The sequence below is a fragment of the Sapajus apella genome, unplaced genomic scaffold, assembly GCF_009761245.1.
Source record: "Sapajus apella isolate SASKATOON/1434 unplaced genomic scaffold, GSC_monkey_1.0 scaffold23, whole genome shotgun sequence".
NCBI lineage: Eukaryota > Metazoa > Chordata > Mammalia > Primates > Cebidae > Sapajus > Sapajus apella.
In genome coordinates, this window is record NW_022436963.1 from 34,923,952 (window position 1) to 34,950,140 (window position 26,189).

At 42.5% G+C, this 26,189-nt stretch overlaps 1 protein-coding gene across 5 annotated transcripts in view; it reads right to left on the bottom strand.

Annotated features, from left to right (window-relative positions):
- The window catches only part of SRGAP3 (SLIT-ROBO Rho GTPase activating protein 3), a 255,976-nt gene that overhangs the window by 11,667 nt on the left and 218,120 nt on the right, over positions 1 to 26,189 (bottom strand). For 4 of the 5 annotated variants that reach the window (XM_032290558.1, XM_032290557.1, XM_032290556.1 and 1 more), the window contains 5 exons: positions 24,839 to 24,916; positions 15,461 to 15,595; positions 13,687 to 13,792; positions 13,258 to 13,485; positions 10,258 to 10,337 (listed from right to left, as the gene is read on the bottom strand). In XM_032290558.1, the coding sequence (XP_032146449.1) occupies positions 10,258 to 10,337; positions 13,258 to 13,485; positions 13,687 to 13,792; positions 15,461 to 15,595; positions 24,839 to 24,916 (627 nt within the window). Of the gene's footprint in view, positions 1 to 10,257; positions 10,338 to 13,257; positions 13,486 to 13,686; positions 13,793 to 15,460; positions 15,596 to 24,838; positions 24,917 to 26,189 lie in introns of those variants that run through there. The other variant, XR_004272515.1, reaches the window with a different exon arrangement.

Below are 26,189 nucleotides of genomic sequence, written 5' to 3' on the forward strand. Positions count from 1 at the left end.
TGAGTTAATATACATGAAGTGCTTGTAACAGTGTCTGGCACATTGCACTCTATAAGACTTATGCACACGTTATTACCAGAGGCTGGTGCACTTCTAAGGGTCACAGGTGGCATAGAAAGTCAAAGAGCAGGAGGAGGAAACTCCATGGTTCATTCCCCATCACTCTCCACCACACACATGCACCAGGGCTCTCCTCCGGAAGCAGTTGGCTTGAGAAGACTGTGCTTGTGGCCCCATGAGATGCAGTGGCTTTGGGATATATTTAGTTTTTAGTGACTGAGGCAGCCTTCTACAGGGAGTAGGTCTCTAACAGTCGAGTCAGTTTCCCCAGCTGGCTACTTGACAAATGTCTTTAAACGCTCTTCTAACCTAGGTGATGGGAGAGAAGGAAGGAGGGAAGGAAGTGGGGAAATGACAGCACCACTAGATGGGTCAAATTAGTTCAGATCTTGACTCAGAGTCACATTCTCAGTAAAACAAAGAGATCTTGGTCCTTCCCTCTGCAGCATCTTTGAATCTCACATTCAGCCATGTGCTAGAACTGCCTGGTAGCCCATCTGCCTGCCTCGCTTCAAGAGTCAGGAAGGCCAGAGGGTCTGCAAGGGCAGGAGCTGAGCCCAGAGAGCTGCGTGCTCCTGGTTTCACCCAGGGACTTCCTCTGATCCAGATTTCTCACACTGAAGAAAGGTGCTGACCTAAGCAGAGGTTTTCTGATGCTCAAAAGGGGTTAGAGGGGCTGCCTCTGGTTCCTCATTTCTGCCTTTACCATCACCAGAGCCTCCGGCAGTCACTGGATAGTTGTCTGAAGTTGAAAGAGTGGGGCAGCAGGGGGAGTAGGAAAATGAGAGGGAAAGAAAATAGGAAGGACAGGGCGGAATCTCCAGCTCAGAGAAAGCACGTATGTTTGCAAATGTCGTTACATAAGTATGTGTGGTAGAAACAGTAATAACAGCTCCCATTGATTACTAAGTCTGTTATTTGGGCTTCTCATGCCTGAAACAGAATACGTGTTTCTCCCCCCATCACTCTCCCCACTCTGTTACCCAAACTTACTTCATTCCCTCATCTTCCCCATCTCAGGAAACAGAACTGCCGTCTACCTGCTCACTCAGGCCAATGCCCTGGCATGCTCTGCACACCTCATCCATTAGTGACTCCTTCAGACTGTCCCCTGGATCTGACCATGGTTTGCCACCTCCCATGCCACCCTCTTCACTTTCAGACTTGTTAGGTAGAGCTGCTTCTCCCCACAGAAGCCTAGAGGGTCCTTTATAATAACAAATCAGATCATGAAACTCCTCTGTTCAAAATCCTCCCAAGGCTTCCCATGGAGCATAGAACAAAACCCCAGAGTCTTCCCACTGCTCATAAGGCCCTCCAGGATCTCGGTCGCAGAGACCTCCGAGACCTCATCTTCTCTGCCTCTCTTTCTCCCTCACTAGCTCAATCTGCTCTTGCCTCACTAACCTTCCTGATGTTTTTCCTCCAGCATCCTAGTATGGCGTTTCTCAAACACAAAGTAAAATTGGAAGAATTTCACAGTGAACATGCATAGAACACCACTAAATTCTACTACGCACATTTTATTATCAGATATCTACCCACCCCTCCAACTAATCATCTTATTTTTAAATGAATTTTGAATTAAGTTACAAACATGAGTATACTTTATCTCTAAACACTTCTGCATAAATATTCATAGAGCTTTTTTTTTCTTTTTTCTGTCACCCAGGCTAGAGTGAAGTGGTGCAATCATGACTCACTGCAGCCTGAACCTCCTGAGATCAAGCAATTCTCCCACCTCAGCCTCCTAAGTAGCTGGGACCACAGGCACATGCCACCATGCCCAGATAATTTTTTAAATTTTTTTGTAGCAGTGGGGGTCTCAGTATGTTGCCCAGGCTGGTCTCGAAATTCTGGACTTGAGTGATCCTCCTGCCTTGGCCTCCCAAAGTGCTGGATTACAGGTGTGAGCCACCACCCTCCGGCCACAGAGCCTTCGTGATGCTTTTAAAACATGACAAGTATCTTCCTGTTACAGGGCCTTTGTACTTCCTTTGATGTGTATATTTATGTATTTGTGGGGTGTGTGTGTGTATTTCTTTTCTTTCCTACTATATTCTGACTCCTAAAACAAACCCTGGGACAAACAGGCACTCAATACATATTTATTGCTTGCATAAACAAATTAAGCTTTTACTGGTGCCAAGTGTTCTACTGTCATTATCACATTCATCCCATAACAATTCATCCCATTTGAGGCACTACCCTCATTTCATAGATGAGGAAACTGCAACTGGGTTGAATGATGGGCCTAGGCTGGGTCAGACCAGTAGATACAGCGATGAGCTAACATCCGAGCCCAGGTACCAGACATCATTAATAGAGGCTTCTAGGTGTTTCTGAATTGTGCTAAGCTTATTTCTGCCACAAGGTCTTTGCATCTGTATAGTGTAAATGTGACTATATAGATATATAATGCTCTACGTTTGATGCAATTCAACTCCTGTGTGTTGACAGGCTAACTGTACCAGGTAAGGACCCCATGCGCTCTATAGTGTGGGAAGAGATGAACAGGCCAGCCCCCTGAGCTTAAAGGAGAAGTTGAGACTGTCTCAGTAGGTGCCTGGCTGGAGTCACACTTTAGGAAAATCACTCCAGTGGCAAAGCAGAGCAATGGAAGGATTGGAGGGGAGAGGCTGGAGGCAGCAGTGGTTCAAAGGCTGCTACACTGGTCTAGCCTCTGAACTAGCATGGGCTAGACATGGGCTTTTCCGGATGTGAAAAGACATGTTGAAGCTTTGCTTTCATTTCAGAATCTGAAGGTTGGACATTTATCCTTCTCTACCCATCACTCAATAGGAAGCTCAAATTCCTCTCTCTAGCCATGTCATTCCAGAGAATTCTTTTACAGGCCATGAATCCTGCCTGCATGAAAGAGGGGATAGCTCCATTCCTCTTAATACCACATGTCCCCCTGCCCACGCTATCCCTTACTTAATCCCCAGAAGTGAGAACACTAATCTCATGCAACCAGTTTACTAGAGGCCAAGTCACTGTGTCAAAGGTTGGGGATGTGGGTATACCTTGTCTAATATACTAATTAGTATACTAATCTCATGCAACCAGTTTACTAGAGGCCAAGTCACTGTGTCAAAGGTTGGGAATGTGGGTATACCTTGTCTTCTCCCTCATCCTCCCTGTAATGAGAGTAACAGCATAAGCCAGGGTCTGTATACAGGGTCCCTCTTTTCTTCCCTTCTCACTCATGACCTTGGTTTCTTTCTTTGCATTCAGTGGAGGTACCAGCTGATATTGGGATTTAGATTTGATTTAAAAGTAAAGGAGTGAGATTCTTCTGGGATGACAGCATGAAGAGCTCCCCAGGGAAAGTCAAAAAATATATAAAAAGAAAAAGAAAAAATATTTCAAGCCCCTGGAAATGGTCCTAAGGGCAAAAAGCAAATGAAGAAACATCTATTCAAGAAAATCTATAAAAATGTAATAAGGAAAGTAAAAATCTCTGGTATTTGAACCAAGACTGCTCCCTCCCTCTACTCCTACTCCAAGCTAAGGGAGATGAAGGCTCCAATCCAGACTACCGCAGCCAAGAACACAGGGATTCCTCTCCCTTTACCACCTTCTAGTCATAGGGCTTTCTTCTTGGAAGGAGCAGGAGCTCAGTGATTCTCATCCTGCTCCCAGCTACCTGTTGATGAGGCTAATTCCCAAGTGAGTGGAGTGGAGAGAACTTTCTTCCACACAACCCCTACTCATGGAATGGTGGCTGTACTTTGGGCATGGCACCACTGAAAATGTGGGGGTTCTCTTACCCTTACCCCAGCTTGTGAGGTGGTGGTTACATGGCAGAAGAGGTAAGTTAAGAGGATCTCTGGCTGCCCCTCCACAAAGTGCTCAATGGGGTAATCACTCAGAAGATGCCATTGTCTCCATCCCCAGCCCGAGTCTTGGCTCAGAGATTTTTCCATAGGAGAGAAGTATCCTGTAAAACAGATAGCTCCTAATTTTGTCCCAGAGGAACTGACTTCACTTGCAACAGAGCTTGGAGAAGCTCAAGCCTAAGGGTACTCTTAAGAACAATGGAGGTTGTGTTGAAGGGCAATCCAGTGATTGTTCATGAATTTAATGAATATAGAGGATAGGCTATAAGCCAGACAGTTAGCAGAGGAGAACCAGGGAATAAGACAGCTAGGAGAAGTACTCCTAGGATCAGAACAAATATAAAACACTGATTTCAGAAACTATCCCTACAAAGTGGACAGAATTTGAATGGATTCATTTGTAGAACAATTTAGGACCAAGAGCACTGTTGAAAGAATAGCAACCATCCAGCAATTAGTGGAGATTAACAGCTATAAAGGATCAGGGAAGAGAACCCTACCAAAACCACTGTCATCCCACAGAGTAACGTTTCCATATATGACTGAAATTAAGCTAGTCTAAATAGAAGCTCATTCAAATAAGATGCATATGATAAACCTTAGAGAAACTACTAAAAACAACTCAAAAATAGTAAGATCAGAATACTGGTTGTCAGATGCTAGGAAGGGAGGTGAGGGCAGAAGGGGCGAGATTGTTCAGCAGGCACAATGTTAGAGTTAGATAGAATAAATAAGTTCTGGTGTTCTATTTTACAGTAGGACGACTATAGTGAACATAATGTATTACACGTTTCAAAATAGCTGGAGGAGAGGAGATTTGAAATGTTCACAGCACAAAGGAACAATAAATTTATAAGGTGATGAATATACTGCTTACCCAGATTTAATCATTACATAATGTATGCATGTATTACAACATCACATTTCTATCCAATAAATGTCCAATTATCTATCCATCAAAAATAAAACCTTTAAAAATAACTCAAAAATATAGTGAAAAAATCATTAAAGTTTAAATACTATATTAGAAAATATTCACTGAATGCTATATTAGAAAATATGCAAAAGAAAGCAAGAAAGAAGGAATAGAGGAACAAAAAATACTAGACATATAGAAAACAAAAAGTAAAATGGCAAACATAAATCCAACTATATAAACAATAATATTAAATGCAAATGGATTAAACAATCCAATTAAAATGCAGAGATTATCAGACTGGATAAAATAACATAATTTAACTGTATGCTGTCTACAAAAGACACACTTTAGATTCAAAGATACAATTAGAGTGAAAGTGAAAGGATGGAAACAATACATTATGGAAACTGGAGCCACAGGAAAGCTAGAATGACTATACTAATATTGACAAAATAAGACTTTAAAACTAAAAATATTGCTAGAGATAAACAGCAGCATTTCATAATGATAAAATTTTGATCTATCAAGATAAAAACAATTATAAACAAAATACACCTAATAAAAGAGCATAAAAATACATGAAGCAAAACTGACAAAAAAAGAGAAAGAAATTGCCAATTCAAAAATAATTGTTGGAGACTTCAATACCCAACTCTCAATAACGGACAGAACAACTAGACAGAAGATCAAAGGGGAACTAAAAGACTTAAACAACACTATAAACCAACTAGGCCTAACAGGCATCTACAGAACACACCACCCAACAAGGGACTATACATTCTTTTTAACTGCACATGGAACATTCTCTTGGGTATGCTTTATGCTAGTCCATAAAACAAACCTCAATAATTCAAAATGATACAAATAATATAAAATGCGTTCTTCTATCACAGTAGGATAAAATTATTGATTTCTTCGACAGAAGAAGTTTTTTCTAAAGTAGGAATCAATAGCAGGGAAAAATTCGGGAAACTGACAAATAGGCAAAAATTATACAGCATATTGCCAAATAACTAATGATTAAAGACAAAATCAAAAGAGAAATTAGAAAATTTTTGAGATGAATGAAAATGAAGATATAACTTACCAAAACTTAAGAGGATGGGGCTAAAACAGTGCTTAGAAGGAAATGTATGGCTATAAATGCCTATATTAGGGGAAAAAAAACACCTCAAATCAATAACCTAAACTTCCACCTTAAGACACTGGAAAAAAATGCAAACTAAACCTAAAGCAAGCAGAAGGCAGGAAATAATAAAGATTAGAGTAGCAATTAATAAACTAGAAAATAGAAAAACAATAGAGAAAATTATAAAACCAAAAGCTAGTTCTTTGAAAAGATTAATGAAATTGACAAGCCATTAGCTAAATAAACCAAGAAAACAAGAAAGAAGACTCAAATTATTAGAATCAGATATGAAAGAGGGATATTACCACCATTATTTTACTGTAGGAAAAGGATAATAAAGAAACACTATAAACAATTAGATGCCAACAAATTGGAGATCTTACATAAAATTAACAAGTTCCTAAAAAGTCACAAACTATTGAAACTGACTTAAGAAGAAATAGAAAATATGAATATACTTATAACAAGAGATTGAATTAATCATCAAAAAAATAATCACAAGTAAATGTCCAGGCCCAGATGGCTACATTGTTGAATTCTACCAAACATCTGAAAAAGAATTCTACCAAACATCTGAAAAAGAATTAATTTATTCCTCATAAAGTCTTCCAAAAACTAGAAGAGAAGGGAACACTGCTCGACTAATTTCACCAGGCAAGTATCACCCTGGTACCAAAACCAGACAAAGATATCACAAAAAAACTACAGACCAGTATTTCTTACGAATACGGATGTGAATATTTTCTACAAAATGTTAGCAAACCCGGCCGGGCACGGTAACTCATGCCTGTAATCCCAGCACTTTGGGAGGCTGAGCTGGGTGGATAACTTGAGGTCAGGAGTTTGAGACCAGCCTGCAATATGGCAAAACCCTTTCTCTACTAAAAATACAAAACATTAGCCTAGTGTGGTGTCAGTCACCTGTAATCCCAGCTACTTGGGAGGCTGAGGCAGGAGAATCACTTGAACCCAGGAGGCAGAGGTTGCAGTGAGCCAAGATTGTGCCATTGCATGCCAGCCTGGATGGTGGAGCAAGATTCCATCTCCAAAACAAACCCCCAGAACAAAAATCACTCACAAGCCAAATTCAGTAGCATAAAAAGAACTATGCTCTATCCACAAGTGGAATTTATTCCAAACTAATTTAACATCTAAACAAAATCAATGCAATGCATCTTATCAGTAAAATAAAAACAGAAAGCACACGATCATCTCAATAGATGAAGAAAAAGCATTGACAAAATCTAATATCCTTTCAAGATAAAACACTCAACAAACTAGGAATAAAAGGGAACTTCCTCAACCTGACAAATGGCATCTACGAAAAACTTATAGCTAACATCTATGAAAAACTCATAGCTAACATCATACTTGATGGTGAAAAACTGGATGCTTTCCCCATAAGATCAGGAGTTAGACAAGGATGTCCACTCTCATCACTTCAATGTTGTACTGGACAGTCTAGCTGGGCCGATTGGGCAAGAAAAAGAAATAAAAAGTATCCAAATTGGAAAAGAAGTAAAAATATCTCTATTTATATATAATAATATAATCTTATATATTAAAAGGATCATAAGGAAATCACTAAAAACTATCTGACTGGATGAATAAGTTCAGCAAGGTTGCAGAATACAAGAGAAATATATTAAAAACAATTATATTTCCATACACTCATAATAAACAATTCAAAAGTAAAATTAAGAATACAGAGGAATAAATTTAACAAAAGCAGTGCAAAACTCAAACTCTGGCAACTACAAATCACTGTTGAAAAAATTAAAGAAGATCTAAATAATTGGCAAAACATCCCATGTTTATAGATCAGAAGACTTAACACTACTAAGATGGTAATATTTCCAACTGACTACAGATTTAATGCAATCCCTATCAGAATGCTGGCCTACTTCTTTGTAGAAATTGATAAGCTGATTCTAAAATTCATATCTAATTGCAAAAAACCCAGAATAGCCAAAACAATCTTGAAAAAGAACAAAGGTGGAGGACTTAAACATCCCAATTTCAAAAGTTACTACAAAGCAACAGTAATAAAGACAGTATAGCACTGACACAGAGATAGACATATAGGTCAGTGGAATAGCATTGCAAGTCCAAAAATAAACCCATACACCTATAGTGAAAGGATTTTTTTACAAGGGTGCTAAGACCATTCAATGGGGAAAAGAGTTATTTTTTCAACTAATAGTGCTGGGACAAGTGGAGAGCCACATACAAAGCAATGAAGTTTGACCATTACCTTATACCAACATTAACTCAAAGTAGATCAAAGACCTAAATGTAAGATCTAAAACTCTTAAAAGAAAATACAGGAATACAACTTCATGAACTAGAATTTGGCAAAGGACTCTTAGATATTCTCTCCGTCTCTCCTCATCCTCAATCCTGGTGTCCAGAGCTGCCTTCTGCCCATCAGTCCCAGGAGCTGTGGAAAAACCAGCAAAGGCACGGACAGGGACCTCAGTCCCCAGGAAGGCAGGTGCTCCAGTCAAGACAAAAGAGAGGAAATGTCAGGAGTGGGAGAGAGAGAGAGACAGAAGAAGCTAGAGAGAGTGATAAAGAGTCAGGCAGAAAGAGACCCAGAAATAAAAAGAGCAACAGATGGAGAGGACGGGGTGGGGGCTATTAACAGGGATAAAGGGAAGGGGAGAACTGGAGGTGGTCAGCAGAAGTGAAAAAGGAGGAAAGAGAAAAGCAAATCACCACGAATAAGCGGAAGGTGTAGCCCTCCCATTTCCAAACAAATCTTCTGCAGGACACATCTCAGTTCAGGATGACTCTAGCCTCTCAGGAGTCTGATCAAGCTGAATGTGACATCTGGATTTGCTTTTCTGTACCTGTGACCCAGGTCTGGACCGTTAGCTCCCTCTCAGGCCACAGGGACTGGATCAGGCCTGAGTGCATGCCTCAAGGTAGTCCGGTGAGACTCCACCCCAGGACCTCTCTTGGAAACATTATAGAAAGGAAGCACTTTTCCATTGAGACTTTGGGTAGGAGGATGGTGAAAGCCAGGAATTGCCAGAGACCACTACACGAGAATGAAGCCAGCACAGAGGGAAGCAGAGCAAGAAGACAAAGTGCTGACCAAATCACCCTTGCTCCTGGATCCAGCTGAAGCCATGCCAACCCTGGGACTTTTCAGGTATAGGAACTTATTCCCTTTTAAGTTGAAATTAATTTGAGTTGGGGGTTATATCATTAGCAACTGAAATAGTCCTACTAGAATGTGAAAACCTATCTATCAGTCTTTCTCTTTTACCAGTTTCCAGAACTGTCACCTGAGTGCCTGCCTGCTCTCCTGACAAATGTGGTGGCCAACATAACCTGGTCCCACAAGAGAAACTCAAAGGACAAGTCAGAGAACTGCTAAGCCATGATGTTTACAAGGAAAACTATCCCAGGCGCTTGGTGCATCTCAGGCTGTATTCTAACTTTCTTGGATCCTAGGCATTTTTGCCTGCATGGGTCCCTTCCTCCATTCAAAAATGTTAAAAATTATATTTTACAACTGCCTTGGTATAAAGACAAATATAATCCAGACTAGATATTGCATTCACTTTTTTCTGATTTTAAAAGAAAACATTTTAGTGGACCTCTACAAGTACCATGGGCCCTTGGCAGTGTGCCTACTCTGCCTGATGTTTGATAAGTTGGCATATGGTTCAGATTGCTTGTCTATGCAGTCCAGTTTCCCTAAAGACCAGTCCAACTCTCTTCTTGTCTGGAAGGGGTGGAGGAGTCCGGTGAAAGGTCTTGGCTGGCCTTTCTCTCTCTCTCACCACACACTTCCCAGACACACCTGTAATCCGACATTATCGCTTTGCACCATGAGAAGCTACTTCCAACCTGTCAAGATCTGGTGACAGACGGGGAGTTCCTCAAGGACCGACATCTGGTTCATCCCCACACCCAAGTCCCAGCACAGGCCTGGCACAAAACAGATCCACACGGGGGAAGGATGGAGGGACAAAGCTTGCTTCCCATTTAGGAAACTTGTGTCACTTAGGACTTGTGCCTGGGCCAGGCAGGACACATTAAGTAATGAAGTGGGCTGGATGTGGGATGTGGTGAACACAGCATGAGCCTACAAGGATCTGCTCTGTGTCAGGCCCATACTGGGACTTGGGGAACGCCTTGAAGGTTTTTCTGGGTCTTCATCTATTCTGAAAGAGAGACGGCTGACTTGTAAAGCTGAAGGGGTCTACGTGGGCCAGCCCTGTGGTTGGGCTGACATAAGTCAGTGTGAGAGGCCAGAGGAAGAATTTCTTGTCCCCAGGATCCCCCTCACTCACCTTCATCGCTGGTATGAGGCTCAGTGCCATTGTCATGGTCAACTTCATCGATGGTCCCTGGCTCGCTGTGTGGGCTGTCACTGCAAGGAAACATGGGAAGGGGACTCACTGGAAGGTTATCTACCTTCATAGCATCTTTAGACTCTCAGACCAGTCCAGTTGGCCTCTGGGTCCTCCCGCAGCTCAGATGCAGGCCTATACCATCCTATCTCTTCCATCTAACCACTCCAGGGATCTTCCTATCAGAAAATTACTCCCAGCCTCTTCCTTGTAAAGCTTCCCAAAAATCACCCCTAGTGCCCTCCTAGCCCTGGAACTTGCTGGACTGTCGTGGTGACGACTGTCAATGCTTACATGTTCTGTAAGATCAAGAGGGCAGTAGCAAAACCCCAGTATTTGTCATTGGAAGGACCACAGGCCAGAAGAAAAAGAACCCTTTGAAGTACCATAAGTTATTTCACCTGGCCTGACTCTCTTGTCTTATAGCTAAGGCGACACATCCCAGGAGGTAAGAGGATGCTAACAAGGGCCACCCCGTCTTTCTGCGTGCAAAAGCCCCCATTGATGCAGGTAGTGAGAGTGACTGGCAACCATGATGGGCATGGTAGCTGAGTAATCTGATCCATCAGATCTAGTTGTTAATGTTGTGGTATAATTTCACCAGCTACTACCCCCTCGCTAGATTATAAGCTTCTACAGGCAAGGGTTAATTAACATAGTCAGCCAGTTGTTTTTTATAGAGCCACTAAGTGAGTTCTAACATGCCAGGCAGTGTGCTCGTAGGAGGGATGCAATGATAGATAAGGTGGACAAGGGCCCTGGCCTCACGCTGCTTACCTTGTAGGGAGGGGGACAAGAAAAAAGCCCAAGTAAACAGGCCATTAAATAAGGCAGTTGCAAGTTGAAATAGTGTTATGTAGGAAATTAATGTGTAGAGACAAGAACAGCAGAGGGGACCTATAAAGAGTGATCAGGGAAGGCTTCTCAAAGGAGGTGACATTTGCAATGCCATTTAAAGGAATATGCACTTTATTATGAAAAATTCTCCACTGCCACCTAGATCAGGACCAAACTCAAGGGCTTCCAAGATTTTTCATAGCTTGGCTCTAACCAACCTGTGGAGCCTCATCCTTCATGATTCCCCTGTCACACATGCTGACACATGTGTGGCCACACTGAACCACTTTTCATTCTACTGAATCATCCAGGTCTTTGCCCACTCCTCACTGGGCTAGCTCCAGTTCATTCTGCAGTCTCAGCTCAGTCTGTACTTCCCCCAGGAAGCCCTTCTTGACTTCCCTAGATTGGCTCAGGGAGACCCATTTCCGGAGCCCTCTGTTTCCTATTCCATCAGAGCTCCTGCACCAGGGGTCAATCTTGTTTGGTTACATCCCTGACTCCTAGCACAGAACCAGCCTACAACAGATGCTCAGTTACCATTTGTTGAATGAATGAATGTTGTCTACTGTGTTAAGACCCTCAGCCAAGTCTCCCTTTTTGGTTTTGAAAACTCCAAAATTACCATGTAATTAATAGTTTTACAGTCTCGTGGAAAACAAATAGGATTAAGAAAAGCATGGTTATTGTATATTGTTCTTTGATAAGTACACGAAGATCTGTGGGTCCCTTCTCAGAACACTAATTATATATATTGCAGCAAGAAAAGAGAACTGGTAGTGGTTGCAAAAACTGTGTCAAAAGCTTCTCTTTGTCCAGAAATTATGCTTGCCAGCTGTTTAATGTTTCTGTTACAGAACAGGGATGGACTTGCCCCCTAGTGCCTCAAACGAGATTAGAGAGCTGTGATTAGACACCACTATGACCCAGTATTTCTATGCAGGGAGGCAGGTGGGAAGGAAACACAAAGGCTGGAACGCCTTGCTTCTTTGAAGCAGCTGCCCAAATATGCTCACAGTACTAAGGCAATCCAAAAGTCCAGGAATGCTTTGACAATCAAAAAACAAACTCCCCTGTAGGCACCTGGCTGAAGGCAGTGTGGGTAATACCTAAATATATAACTGTGTGCTCTCCTGGATTCGAAATAAAGAAATAGTAGAAATGCTTTGGTCTGTGTCATTTAGTGTTCTGAATACCCTGTCTTCACCACATTTAAACATTTTTTCCTGTCTTCCCAATTTAAGGTCTTAGCCTGAGGAAGCTTTCAAAGCTCTGACTTTGAAAAGGTTCTAAAACATTTCTCCTAAGACCCAGTGTAGTACCAGGTATACCAGGTACACAGAGGTGCCCAACTAGTGATTGTTGACATGATGTTGAACATGCAAAGAAATTGCGCTCACTTTGTCTGGAAAAAATAACTCCTAGGTGAGAGGAGACAAGGGTGGAAAACCCCACACTCAGTTCTTGAAGTTGAGGTGGGGACTATTCACTCCCCCGCATCCTGAGATGGGCTTGTGACTCACATGGCCCAGTTAAAGCACTGCATCTCCTTACCAAGGAGATTACTTCACCAAGCCCAAACCTCAGCAATGAAACACAATTCTTGAGTTTGTGTTGGAACATATGGGAAGGAAAGCGTCTTTTTCTATTGAAGATGATAAGAGAGTAAGTTATAGATCTTAAGTTGCTGGCTGCCTGCTTGCAACCACCAAGGAAAAGCCTGTCTGAGATCAAAGCCAACACAGAATAAAGCAGGGTCAAGGGATTGAGATTGCAGGACCAAGTCCTTCTGGTAATAGTTGAGCCCCTGGATCAGGCTATACCTGAAGACATATTCCCAGACTTTTCACTTAAGCAAACCAATAAAATTTCATTTGGCTTAAGGCAATTTGAGTTGTATGTCTGTCCCTTGTAACCAAGAGAATCCTAACTGATGTACCTACCTGTCATGTGAGGCTGCTGTGAAGCTCAGATGAGAAAATGTATATGGAAGCACTGACTATCAAGCACTACGAAAACTGAAGGGTTTCTTATTGTTCCTGTTCAGTGGCAACAACAATGATGATGATAATAATAACAGTATTAAGAGCAATGGCATCTTACCAATATTCTTCCCCTCCAGCCATGCATTTTTCATACACAGGTCCCTCTAGCTCCCGGGGGCTGGGGAAGATGGCTTCATGATGGATGATGATGGTTTTGATGACTTCATTGATGTGTGCCTGGCAGGACACAGGGTCCTGCCCATCGGGGATGTGCATGAGGGTAGGCCCGAAGCAGATGGCCAGGTTGTAGGGATCCATCATGTTCTCGTCGCTATACTGGGAGAGGCTAGGAGAGAGGAGTTACCCACAAGTCATCTGGGAAAGGCAAGTCCTCCCCCTGTGGTTTCTGTCTTTTAGGGGACTCTAAACAAATCCAGGAGGGTTCCATGTTCTCCTTTAAAAACAGTATCTGCAAAAGTCTCAAGATACCCCCTCCCAAAGGAGGCCAGGCCTGAGTCAAAAATGGGCCCCTTGGGCAGGTACTCACTGGTTGAGGAAAGCGAAGAGGTATCTCATGACCACGATGACCACACGGGGAAGGGTGACGAGGATTTGCTGGATCTGGTGCACCCTCTCAGCTGGGTTCTCCAGTTCTGTAACACAAAGGGGCCTTTCAGCATGCCTTTCAACCTTAGGGAGCAATGCAGCAAATGTTCACAGGCCACACCTCCTATATTCAGCCCACCTGGATGGAAGAGCCAGCGCTACCCTTGATTCTGGGGATCATAGGTGATCCTGGCCTGGCCAATCAGAGCATCCATCTCCCCCGCTACAGGGAGGAGGCTGGGGTGTGGCCTAATCAAGAACCAATCAGAGTCGACTCTTGGGACTTTGGTTGTAAGAAACCCACAGGGAGGTGCCCTCTTGGATCTGGGTGGAGGGAAACCTGGAGCATGGTGGGGGCCCTTGAGAGGAGGATCCCACCTAAGAGTGAAGCTGGCATAGAGATGGAGGGGGCATATGTCTGCTGATGCTATGCGAGGGTCTGAGTCCTCCTGGTCCTAAGCTTTTCAGGTACCTGAACCAATGCATTCCCTTTTATGAAGTAAGCAGGTTTAAGCTGGGTTTCTGGTACCTGTGAGTCCTGACAGACACAGGCAGGGACCATGTTGTATTAAACTCTTTACAAACACCAGCTGCAGAACAGGCCTGACACATAGTAGTTGCTCAGGAAATGAACATCGAATATATCACCACCTCTCAAGCTACCTATCAGTCAAAGTCTGGCAGATGCTTGGGATCTCATCTCTGACCCCTGTTTCCAAGTCACCCTACACCTGAAATTTGCTAAGGGCCCTGTACAGGAACAGGATTTTTGAGGGTTCTGGAAACACTGGCTGAGCAAGTGATACAGGGCTCAGGCAGGGTCAGACCTTAGCAGTCTAGAATAGAGCTTGCAGTATAGAAGTCTGGAAAGATGAGCAGGGGATAGTGTGGAGGGAAGAGGGAACAGAAGGGTCTTTTACACACACAATAAAAGAGAGCTCAAACCTCTCTCTTCTCTTGTCATCTCCTGGACACTTTCCTGGCTGCAAATATCTCTCAGAGTATTGTGAGAAACACCTCAAGTGAAACTGGGTGTGGGGCAACTTTTCTGTGAATCAAATTTAAAAGTTTATTCTAAATGACTAAAATGATAATATTCTAAAGTTAAAAGCTTATTTTAAAAAATATTCTAAAAGGTTACTTTGGATTTGGGTATCTCACAGTCAAGGTGCCATGACATCAGCCCTCTAGACTAGGTTCCTCCTGATTTTATCCACAGAAACATAACAGCTTCTTACAACTAACCAGCAAGGTCAGCGAGAATCCCCAGTCAACTTACTTTCACCATTTCCCTTGCTGGTCATGCTGATGACCTGACCTCTAGACCTTCCATGGCTCCTCATCACCCAAGGGGGAAAGCTCTGGAATGTCTGCAAGGCATTCAAGGTCTTCCCCATCTTGCTCCATTTTCCCCTTCCAACCTCTCGCACCATGGACAGAACACTCTACTCCCAGCACTCTCTTGGCTCTGATCTGTGAAACCAAGTCTTCCTCTGGTTCTCCTCTGAGCTTCTTCTCTACCCAGGGTGTGTGCCATGCCCATGAGCCCTTTCATTATAAATTATCTTATTATTTCCGCTTTCAGTTCTATGAGGATGCAGGCTACACTTCTTTCATAATATTCCTCCTCTATGCCTAGCACAGCAATGAGCCTGTGGCTCAGCTCCAACAGTGATTTGTCAAAGAACTGATCATTTAACCTGGGAAATACTTACTAATAGTAGATATCAAATCTTGAAACCTTTCCTTAGGAAAGAGTGGGTTTTCCAGTCCTCGGAAATACAGTTTTAAAACACCAGCAACTGAATTGATATCTCGTTCATTTTGATCGTCCACAAGGGGGTCTTCACCTGAGTGGAAACAAGAGAGGATATGATGTCTCAGCTTGGGAAAGAGTCAGAGAGCATCAGATGGCAGAAGAGATGGCATGGCCCAGCCCGAACCACCAGAAAGGCAGATGAGAGAAGCCTTCCCCACATATGAGGACCACCTTCAGCAAGTTTAAAGTTCTCCCTGCAACTCCTTATTTGGCAGCATCCCCCCCAAAAAAAGAAAAAAAAAACAAAATGTTTAAATCTATAGAAAAGTTATAAAAAAATAAAATAATGAACACCCATCACCCTTCACTTACACTCATCTTGCCATATTTGATTTCTCATTCTTTCTGTATTTATATTTATTATTGCTCCACTATTTGAGATTATTCTGTAGACATTAAAACACACCACTACTAACTGCTTCAACACTCTTCTAAGAATAAGGATATTCCTACATAACCACAATATTATTACACCTAAGAAAATTAACCATTCAAAAATAACATCTCATAGACAGCCTACAATTCAGATATCCCCAGTTGTCCCACGGTATCTTTTATAGAATTTGTTCAAAAGCCAAGGTCTCAATGTTCACACGATTAATTTGGTGGTTACATTTCTTGAGTCCTTTAAGTGTAAAACACACCCTGATATTTTTGCATACTAGTTTGTGTTTTATAATATTGGCTCTTTCTGAAGAGCCCTGGCCAGTTGTCTTATAGAATGCCTCACACTCTGGATTTGTTGTTGTCTCATAATTAGATTCTAATTAAATATTTTTGGCAGGAACACTACATGAATGATGTTACAAACACCTTAATGCATTCCATTAGCAGGCACATACGTCAGACTGTCCCGCTGATGGTGATGCCAACCTTGATCATTGGGTTAAGGTGGTGGCCTACGGATCTCTACATTATAAAGGTATTTTCCCTCACTTTGTAATAAGATCCGTGAAATGATACTCAAAGTGTCATGATACTTTGAGACCATGTGCCTGTAGTGCCCACAGGTTTCACCCAATGGTTTTAGCATCCAGCGATGATTTTTGCCCAAATTAATTGTTCCACTGGGGGTCGCAACATGGTGATTTTCTAATTCTGTCTTTCTTCTCCGTGTATCAGCAGGCATTCTTTTGTAAAGAAGAGCTGTCCTCATGTCACCCACCGTCACCCCCTTGTTGTTAATATTTCCATACACTTGTTTTTGTAATTTTTAACTGAATTGTGATTATCCATTACCATCACCATTTTTTGGAATACTTAAATTGTCCGAAATTTGGCCAGGAAGTATAATTTCTTGTGTCCTTTTAATGAGACCTCCATTGAGCACTTCCTTGCTTTCTGGACACAAAAAAGTCGCCAATGACTTTTTACTTTCCTTTATCCAGCTCTGGAATCAAACATTTCTTCAACGAGCTCTGTTTGCTTTTCATAGAGAATCACATGGAGACACCAAGATCTAGGTACTAGGTGTGCTCACTGCTGCAGAGGAGTCGTAAAGAGATCCTTTCAGTGGATAGAATTAGAATTTTTTTTCATAAGTTCATACTGATGTCTCTTATTCATAAAATAAGGTTTTCATTACTTTCACTTATTTTGTATTTGTACATTTTTTCCTTACAGTAAAAATCTTGTTCTGAATAATAGTAATAATAAATATATTCATCTGCCTTATGCTATAATACACATATGATGGTGTAACAGTTTTAATCGCAATATTACCACTAACAATAAACCTGCTACACACAACTTGAGATTTCTTTCCAAGGCTTTTGTTTATGTTATTTGTTTATGTTAAAAATGGGTGAGCCTTATGGTATATAATTCAATAAAGCTGTTAAAAATGTTTAGTATTTTTGTCATCAAAATGTATCTCACTAAAGAGATATATGGTCAGAAGACAGAAAGTAGATCAGTGGTTTCCTAGGGCTGGCAGCCAGGGTGGGGAGGATAGTGGGAGGGACTTGCAAACGGGTATGAGATTCCTTTTGGGAATAATTAAAAAGTTCTGAAGTTACATTATAATGATGATTACATAACTCTAAATATAATAGAAACTGCTGAAATGTATTTTTTCTTTCATTGATATATACCATTTTAAATATTTATGAGGTACATGTAACTGTTAGGTGCACAGAATGTGTAACAATCGAGTCAGGGTATTTGAGGTACCCATCACCTTGAATATCTGTCATTTCTATGAGTTGGTATCATTTCAAGTCCTCTCTTCTAGTTATTTTGAAATACACAAAATAGTGTTGCCTAGTATCATCACCCTATTCTACTATCAAACCTTAGAAGTTATTTCTTCTATCTAATTGTATGTTTGTACCCACTAACCAACTTCTCTTCATTCCCCACTCCCACTCACCCACCCTTCCCAATCTCTGGCACCTATCATTCTATCCTCTGTGTCCGTGAGATCAAGTATTCTAGTTCCCACACAGGAGAGACTCCTACAGTCATCTTCTTTCTGAGCATGGCTTATTTCACTTAACATAATGTCCTTCAGTTCTATACACGTTGCTGCAAATGACAGAATTTCATTCTTCTTTACTGATGGAGAGTATTCCACTATATATTATACATCACATTTTCTTTTTCTATTCGTGTACTGGTGGACACATAGGTTACTTCTGTATCTTTGCTATTGCGAATAGCACTGCAGTAAACATGGGAGTGCAGGTATCCTTTTGCTACATTGATTTATTCTCCTTTAGACAAATACACAGTAGTAGGATTGCTGAATGGTATGGTAGTTCTATTTTTAGTTTTTTGAGAAATCTTCATGCTGTTTTCCATACTGGTTGTATTAATTTACATTCCCACCAAAAGTGTATAAGAGTTCCCTTTTCCCTGCATCCTTGTCAGCATCTGTTATTTTCTGCCTTTTTAATAATAGTTATTCTAACTGGGGTGAGATGATATTTGTGGTTTTGATTTGCATGAAATGTATACTTTAAAAATGGATGAGCCTTATGGTATATAATTCAATAGGGCTGTTAAAAATGTATGATCAGAGTACATGTTCATAAGTTTCTCTCTGTAGTTATCAATTTGATAAGCAGCATACTTGGTTTTCTTTGTATTTAATTTTAGGTGTTAATTTTTTTTTTCAGAAATCCTTTTTTTAAATTTACAGTTTTGAATGCACAAAGCATTTATAGGGTTCAAAAGTCGAAAGTTGCACTCAGAGAAGCCCTATTCTTGTCCTTCTCTCCTCCATACCTTTATTTTACCATTTTCATTTGTTTCTAGTTTGTCCTGCTGTGTAAGCAAATACATAGGCCTATTTTTAATATTCTCTTATTTCTTACACAGAATGTGGTATATTTCTAAATAGACTTCTTTCTTCACTTTACAAGAAATCCTGGAAATACCTCCACATTAGTTCACAGAGATCTCCCTCTATTTATTTATTTATTTATTTTTAAAGGCTGCAAAGTACTCCCCTTCATGAATAGACCATAATTTATGCAATCAATCTCTTATGATCAACGTTTGACCTCTTTCTACTATTTTGTTATTATAAATATTGCCACAGTGAATGTTCTTGTGTTTGTGTATGCATGGCAGATTTCTGTGATCAGTTCCTAAAAGTGGGACAGCTGGGTCACAGGGTAGATATCTTTGCAGTTTCATCAGACGGGGACGAATTCTTCACTGAGGCTATGCCATTTTATATTCCTACCAGCAACGCCATCTCAAGAATGTTGTTTTCCACAGCCCTGTCCCAGGCATATTGTAAGTGTTTTGAATTTTTGCCAATTGGACAAGGGAAAATGGTATCTCAGGGGAGCGGCACTTTTCAATTTAATCAGAGCTGCTGGGCAGGTTCACCACTGCGAATTTCCATGGGGAAGGTGAAAGGCAGCAGGAGCAACCTGCTGCCTTCCTGAGATGTTCAGAGACATCTATACAATGGGCTGCTTTTCCTCCTGAACAGCTAAGGGCACCTCTAGGGCTGGCAAGCAATGAAAGGCAGAACTGGAAACTCATCCTTGGATCTCTTTACTCTGCTTCCGTGAGAAGTGAATGCATGTCACTGCCAAAGCCTCCCTAGCCCCAACATGCTTCAGTATGAATTAGAGAATGGTCCTGCACCTGGCACTCCATACCTGAACCAGGGCTGGCAGCATACAGAGCATGAGTCAGAGTTCAGTTCCCATCTGTTCTCTTGGCTGGGCAGGCTTGTGCAGTGCCCAGCCTGAACAACAGTGCATGGTGGCCCAGATACTGGTGATCGATAGGTCAACCTCTCAAATGTTCCCACTGGAGGAGGTAAGAATGCTGCCCCCATAAGACTTCCTTGTGGGGAAGGAGGAGAGAAAATAAACATACCAAAAAATCACCTGTGTTTACACAGCACTTCTCAAGTGAGAAGCACATTTGTACATACAATCTCTCCTAACCCTCACAACAGCATTGCATGGCACTAAGGGAGACATGGCTCCAACACCACCATTCTCTCCTATGGGAGAGCTGAGGCCCTGGCAGGTAAAGCAGTGTGCCCACAATCACAAAGTCAACAACAGATGCTGGCAGCTCCAAGGTCTCATAATCCCTGGGAGATACATTTTCTTCTCCCTGTGATTTTTGGATCGATTTGTCTGCATGTATGCCTGCTTATATAAGTAGGTATATATTTACCTACTTTCCTTCCTTCCTTCCTTTCTTCCTTCCCTCCTTTACAGTAGAATCCCAACCTTTTTATTTCTCAGTAAAAAATTTCCTGTGAAATCCTAACTTATAGAACAAAGCTGTCTTAGTTGAACTGGGGTGGCAGATGTCTAAGCCTGACCTCCTCAGCCTCCCTCTCGATCCCTGTAGCAGCCTAAGGAATTCAAAAACTGTACCATATTAAGCTGATTTCCTATTAGCTCCACACATCATTCCTCTGGTCTCATGATTCAAAAACACGTGGGTATTTTCCTCCATGTTGCCTAGTACTAGCTCCCATTGTTAAACATGGTGAGCATATTGACTTTACATACGTACACATACACATAAACATGTCATTGGTTCTCACCCTCTCTCCTGCAAGGCCCTTGGCCCATAAATGGAGCTGCCCAAACGTTCTTTTCAATTAGCCCAGGCCTTTGGCTCTCTGCAAGCTAGTCAGTTTTGGCTCTGAGAATGGAATCCCAGAGCTCAAGATGAGCTGGATGCTTCCTGTGAATGACGCTTTCTCCAGGAGGAGAATCAGAGCTAACATTCCAGGCAAATCTGAAAGAAAGCCACGTTCACACTTGGCTAGCTAACGTCCTGGGGAGGTGGCATTATTAACGAATGGCCCTGCCTGCAGCTTACTCTTACCCAGATCACCTGGGTGTTGCCAACAGCTTTAAGGCAGGGCTGTACCCAAGGATGAGACTGAGTGCACAGTCTGGGCTTAAAGGCTCTGTCAGACCTGCTGCTGGAAGCTTGGAGTCAGTCTCTCTCATGAGGGCAGTTCTCTCTGGCCACAGGTCAAGTCCCTCAACACAACAACCCTGCCCAGCATCTCCTGGTTCCATCCCTCTTCTTGAGGTAGGACACAGATCTCAGAAGGGTCAGATCCGAGTCTAGAGTGTGCCAGGGCCTACACGGCATGGCTTCAGCCCCACATCCAAACCCTGCCTAGATCCACAGCAGAAGACAGCCATTGCCTCTTTGGCAAAGCACTCCCTCCACATGAGGAGAGATCTCAGCACTCCCATCTGTGCATACAAAGGCGGCACCTAGAGAGAGGCTTGTGGGGATCCTCTGGGAGACAAGAGCAAACCACAGCTCACTCCACAGCTCAGCTGCTAATTCCTGCCTTTCATGATGTGTTTTTTTTTTTCTCCTTCATTTTGTCAGAATATTTATAGGGAGATCTCAAAACTTGAGCAGTGAGTTTAAGATTTACTGACGACAACAACAAAAAGAATTTCAACTAAAACTCTGGTTGACTCATATGAAAAGGAAAAAAAAAGTAGATTTAAGAATAATAAACCATGAGTGGATTTCCAACATGCTATCACTTTTCAGGAGCTTAAGGAAAAGAAAACTGTGCTCTTTTCAACAGCCTTAGGCAAGGAACTTTGGGAAGACCTCTGCCCAAGAGAAAGAAAACATGAGGCCAAGGAAGAACAAGACCCAAATCTCTTTTAACAAGTGGTGAAGGACAGGCACCCTGCAGGGATTAGATTTAATTTTAAAAAATAAAAGGAAGAGGCTGGAGCAGTGGCTCACAGATGAAATCCCAGCACTTTGGGAGGTGGAGGCAGGTGCATTGCTTTGAGCCCAGGAGTTCAAGGTCAGCCTGGGCAACATGGCAAAACCCCATCTCTACAAAAAATAGAAAAATTAGCCAGGCATGGTGGTACACACCTGTAATCCCAGCTACTCAGGGGGCACTGAGGTGGGAGGATCACCTGAGCCAGGGGAGGCAGAGATCCTGTCTCCAAAAATAAGTAAATAAAATATAGGAAGAAAGGAAAAACACACAGTGTACTGGTTTGGAGAAGAAATTCAGTCACGAGTTAAACCATGTGGGATGTGAAGGGTGGGCGAGAAGATAATATTGAGCCAAGCCCAGGTTCAGGCCACTCCATCGCCAGGGGAACACGGAGATAAGGAGGCTGAGGGCCAGGAAGAACAAAGACCCTAGTCTGAGGAGGGGCGGGAAAAGGCAGCCCTGAGGGTCAGGCAGGTTAGGAGCCAAACCCAGGAAAGGTGCTTGGTGAATATCAAGGAACAGAAAAGAATAAGTGAGAAATCTGGCACCGGCCCAGAAAATCCAGGAAAGGATTTCTATAAAAAAGACATACTAGAAACTATTCTTTTCGAAGAAAGCATGCTTCATTGTTGGCTCTGGTGGAGCAGAAGGACCAGGTTGGCAAGAGAATGAGATCTGTTTCGGAATGATGGGGAGGGGGAGTGAGGCCAACTACAGACATGAGGCAAAGAAAAAGGAGAAAATATTTTTTGCAGCTGAGATTTAGTTCAGGTGTTCTCTGCCCAGCTGGGCACTGCCTGAGGTGATCCAAGGCTTGCTAGGAGCAGAGAATTCTTTTAAATTGCACATCACCCCTGCAAAGCACCAAAGCAAGTGACAGGAGGTGCTGACCTTAGAAAATCATATTCAAGAAGGAAAAAAAGCCTTGCCACCGGGTAGGGAAAGGGTGAGGTTGCCTGTGGCAACAAGGTTAACTACAGAATATGGAGAGGAAGGGAAATGTCAGGCAAGGCGGTTGCCAGGCTGGAGGCACCATGCAGTGAGTTTGCCCATGAGATTCAAGGGAGGGTGACAAGGTATTCTGTATAAGGGGATGAGCCCAGGAGGGGGTAACCAGCAAAGGTTCCACACTATGGTTCTGTTCACTGTAAATGCACACAGGGCAACAGGAGTGTAAGGAGTTGGGGAAAATAAAGGAACAAAACTCTGGACTGGACTGTCCAGTGCTGTCAAGAGAGGCTCAGAGCAATGACAAATGACACTTGCATCAGGGACACTGATGGGAGAGACCTCTTGCTTTCTGGCCTTTGTACATGCTGTTCTCTTGGCTTGGAATGCCCCTTCTTTGCCCCTGCTTTCCCTGGCTCTTGCTCTTCAAGCCTCAGCTTAGGCATTTTTTCCCAAGGAAACTTTCCCTGCCTTTGCTATTCCTCCCCACTCCATCCAGGCTGGGCTGGGGGCTCCTATGCTCCTCAGTGCCTTCTCCACCGATTGCACTGATTATACTGGCTGTTGGCTAAACTGGCTCCCTCACTAGTAGTGACTGTCTTTTGTTCATTTGCATTTCCAGGCCCTAGTCCACTACCTTGTATGGCATAGGGCTCAGTGCCTAAGTAGGAGCTGGAACAAGGGGGTCCTGGGGCTCCCTGATTATAAGCACCCAAGATCCTGGAGTAGGTTCCTGAAACAAAGCTCTCCTAGATCCTAGGAGGCCACTAAGCATGACATACAGCCAAATTTCACTGTCTACACATGGTTCCAACCCAGAGTGCCGACATCCCCAGAGGGTCTGTGCCTGCAGGCCGTGGCAGTACTGCTTGGGGCTGCAGATTGCTCCCTCCACTTCAGGATGGAATGGAGAGGACTGAGAGGCAGAGAATTTGCTCAAGAGGCATCTCTTTCAGGGTACGAGGGGAGCTAGGTAGTAAGTAGGAAACACAGAGAGAGGCCTGCTCAGAGCACAGCCAGCAGGGGTAAACCATACGTTTTGGGATATGATGTACTGCTAGTAAAGGGGTGTGGGATTGGGGTCCTCAGTACCAGAACCACTCAGAGAGGAAGGCAGTAAATCAGAGCTGAGAAGGAATGGATTATGGAGACATGACCTTTCCAAATACTGGAAAATTGGAGGCAGAGATATTATTTAGTATACCTATATTCCAGCTCTTGCTTCCTCCCTTAGGATGAGGTTATGGACTTGCTAATGTTGGGTTTTGTTCTAGAATCAGGGAGTGGGATTGAAAATATTTCCTCAAATGAAAATACATGGATTTTCTGTTTCAGTGTAGCAGTGAGATAAGCATTGAATATTCAAAGGCAGAGGTGTAAGAATTGAGCATTTCCTAACCCAGTGAGTCCTTGCTTGGCTTGGACAGTGTCACTGGCCATCTGTTCCTATCAGGGATTCCAAGGCCCAGAGAGACTACACCAAATATATCACGTGTCCTGGTCTAGTGGTCCACCTTACTTCTAATAAGCTTTCACATCCTTGCTTAAATTGAAATGGGAACTAGGTCATCTCTCCAGGGATGGAGGGAGTATATAATCTCTTCCTCCCAATGTGTGGCTTGCCAAAACTACTGCATAAAAAATTAAAAATTAAGATATCCTAAAAGCCACTCAGTATTTTCTATGTTCTTCCAATTCTAAAATGTAGCATCCTTTACAGATTCACATAAATATTCCAGAGCTCTTTACAAGGAACCCTTTTCCGGCAACCCACTGTACAGTCTGCTGCAGAAAGTCACCCGTAAGCAGTAACAGTAGTAATAGTAGCAGTAGTGGTAGTGGTGCTGGTGCTGGTAGTAGGTAAATGTTAAGGTTAGCTGTTTGGTGGGAAACAATTAGAACTCAGTGTTTGCCAATTTCTGTGGTGTAAACACTCCAGTCATGCATGGCTTATTCCAAGTACCAGGACAAAGTCACTGAATGTGAAGTTGGGAAGAGATGTGCACAATCAGCTCCTGCAAACCACTGCAGGCCAGCTCCTGCACACCACTAGCTCCAAGACACATGTGAGTGTTCACCCTGGTTTCCCCTAGCACAAGCTTAAGATGGTCACTCTGTACCCACCTCTCTCAAAGGAATTTTTGATGTCATTGACTTCCACCTGAGAACCTGGCACTCTGAAGATCCCCTGCTGCTGGAGTCCTGAAAAAGAAGGACACAAAAAAGAAATAATAAATCCATGAGACCTAGAGTTCATTAGACCATCAAGAATATCGGTGACTCTCCCCATTGCTTTTCCCTTTCTCCCCCCGATCCTTTATAACAGAGTCATTCCCTACGAAGGTCTCCAAAAATGGACTTCACAGTGAAGTGCAGCTGGCCAAAATCCTCAGACACATCTGCTTTATACATTTGTGATCTTCTGTTTGAGCTTAAAGGAAAAGGCCACAAGAAGTTTGTATCAATACCTTTCCTTCCCTGTATACAGACATGTTCTGCCTTCGAGAAAAGCTAGACTCTAGGGTACATTCTGGCTTGGACTTGGGAGAGATTAAATTATTAAGTAAAACAATCTTATTTTTTTACATGTTTCTACAAGGCCTTAACAAAGAGGAGACCCTTATACCTGAAAAGACAGTAATGACATAACAGCGGCTTGCACAGCTGAACGAATTAAAGGGTCTGTTTCCACTTAAATGGGAATTAATGGGGGAGCCTGTGATACTTTCCCTATCTCTATTTTTCTATATAAAACAATTTTCCACATGACAATTTAGGAAGTGTTTACTCTCAAAGGCAGGCTTTGATCAAAGTTTGGTTTGTACATAGTATGGCCTCAATAAATGCTTATTCCTCTCTTTAATTAAACAATATTGAATTTCTAGCGCCCAAGTCTCTGAGTCCATCCTCCTGGCTCCTTACCACCCAGCCACACTGACCTTCCTCCCCACACTAGGCCTTTCCACTCGTCATCCTCCATTCTCTCCACCTGGACTGCATAGCTGGCTGCTTCTACTCAGGTACCACCTAGTTCAAACATCACCCCCTTGGAGACATCTCTCCTCACCACCTTAGCCAAAGCACCTCCCCTCCCCTCCAGCCATTCTCTATCCCCTTTTAATTAGCTTCATGGTATTTTCACTATCTCAAATGATATTATTTATTTTTCCACTTGATAATCTCCTTGCCCTTTTCATTGGAAATATAAGCTATGCAGGGCAGGCACTGCACCTGTCTTGTTCATGCCTATATTCCCATTGTCCAAAGCAGTGCCTATTATGCACTCAATAAATATAGTTTTAGAGAAATGAAGGAGTGGACAAACACCAGTTATGTTTTGGTGATACCATGGCTAACAAATCTCAGACACCATGTGCAAAAGTAGTTGCAGTTTTGCCATTCAAAACTAATAGCAAAAATTACTTTTGCATCAACGTAATACCTTCATGGAGCTTATAATCTAGTAGTAATAGCT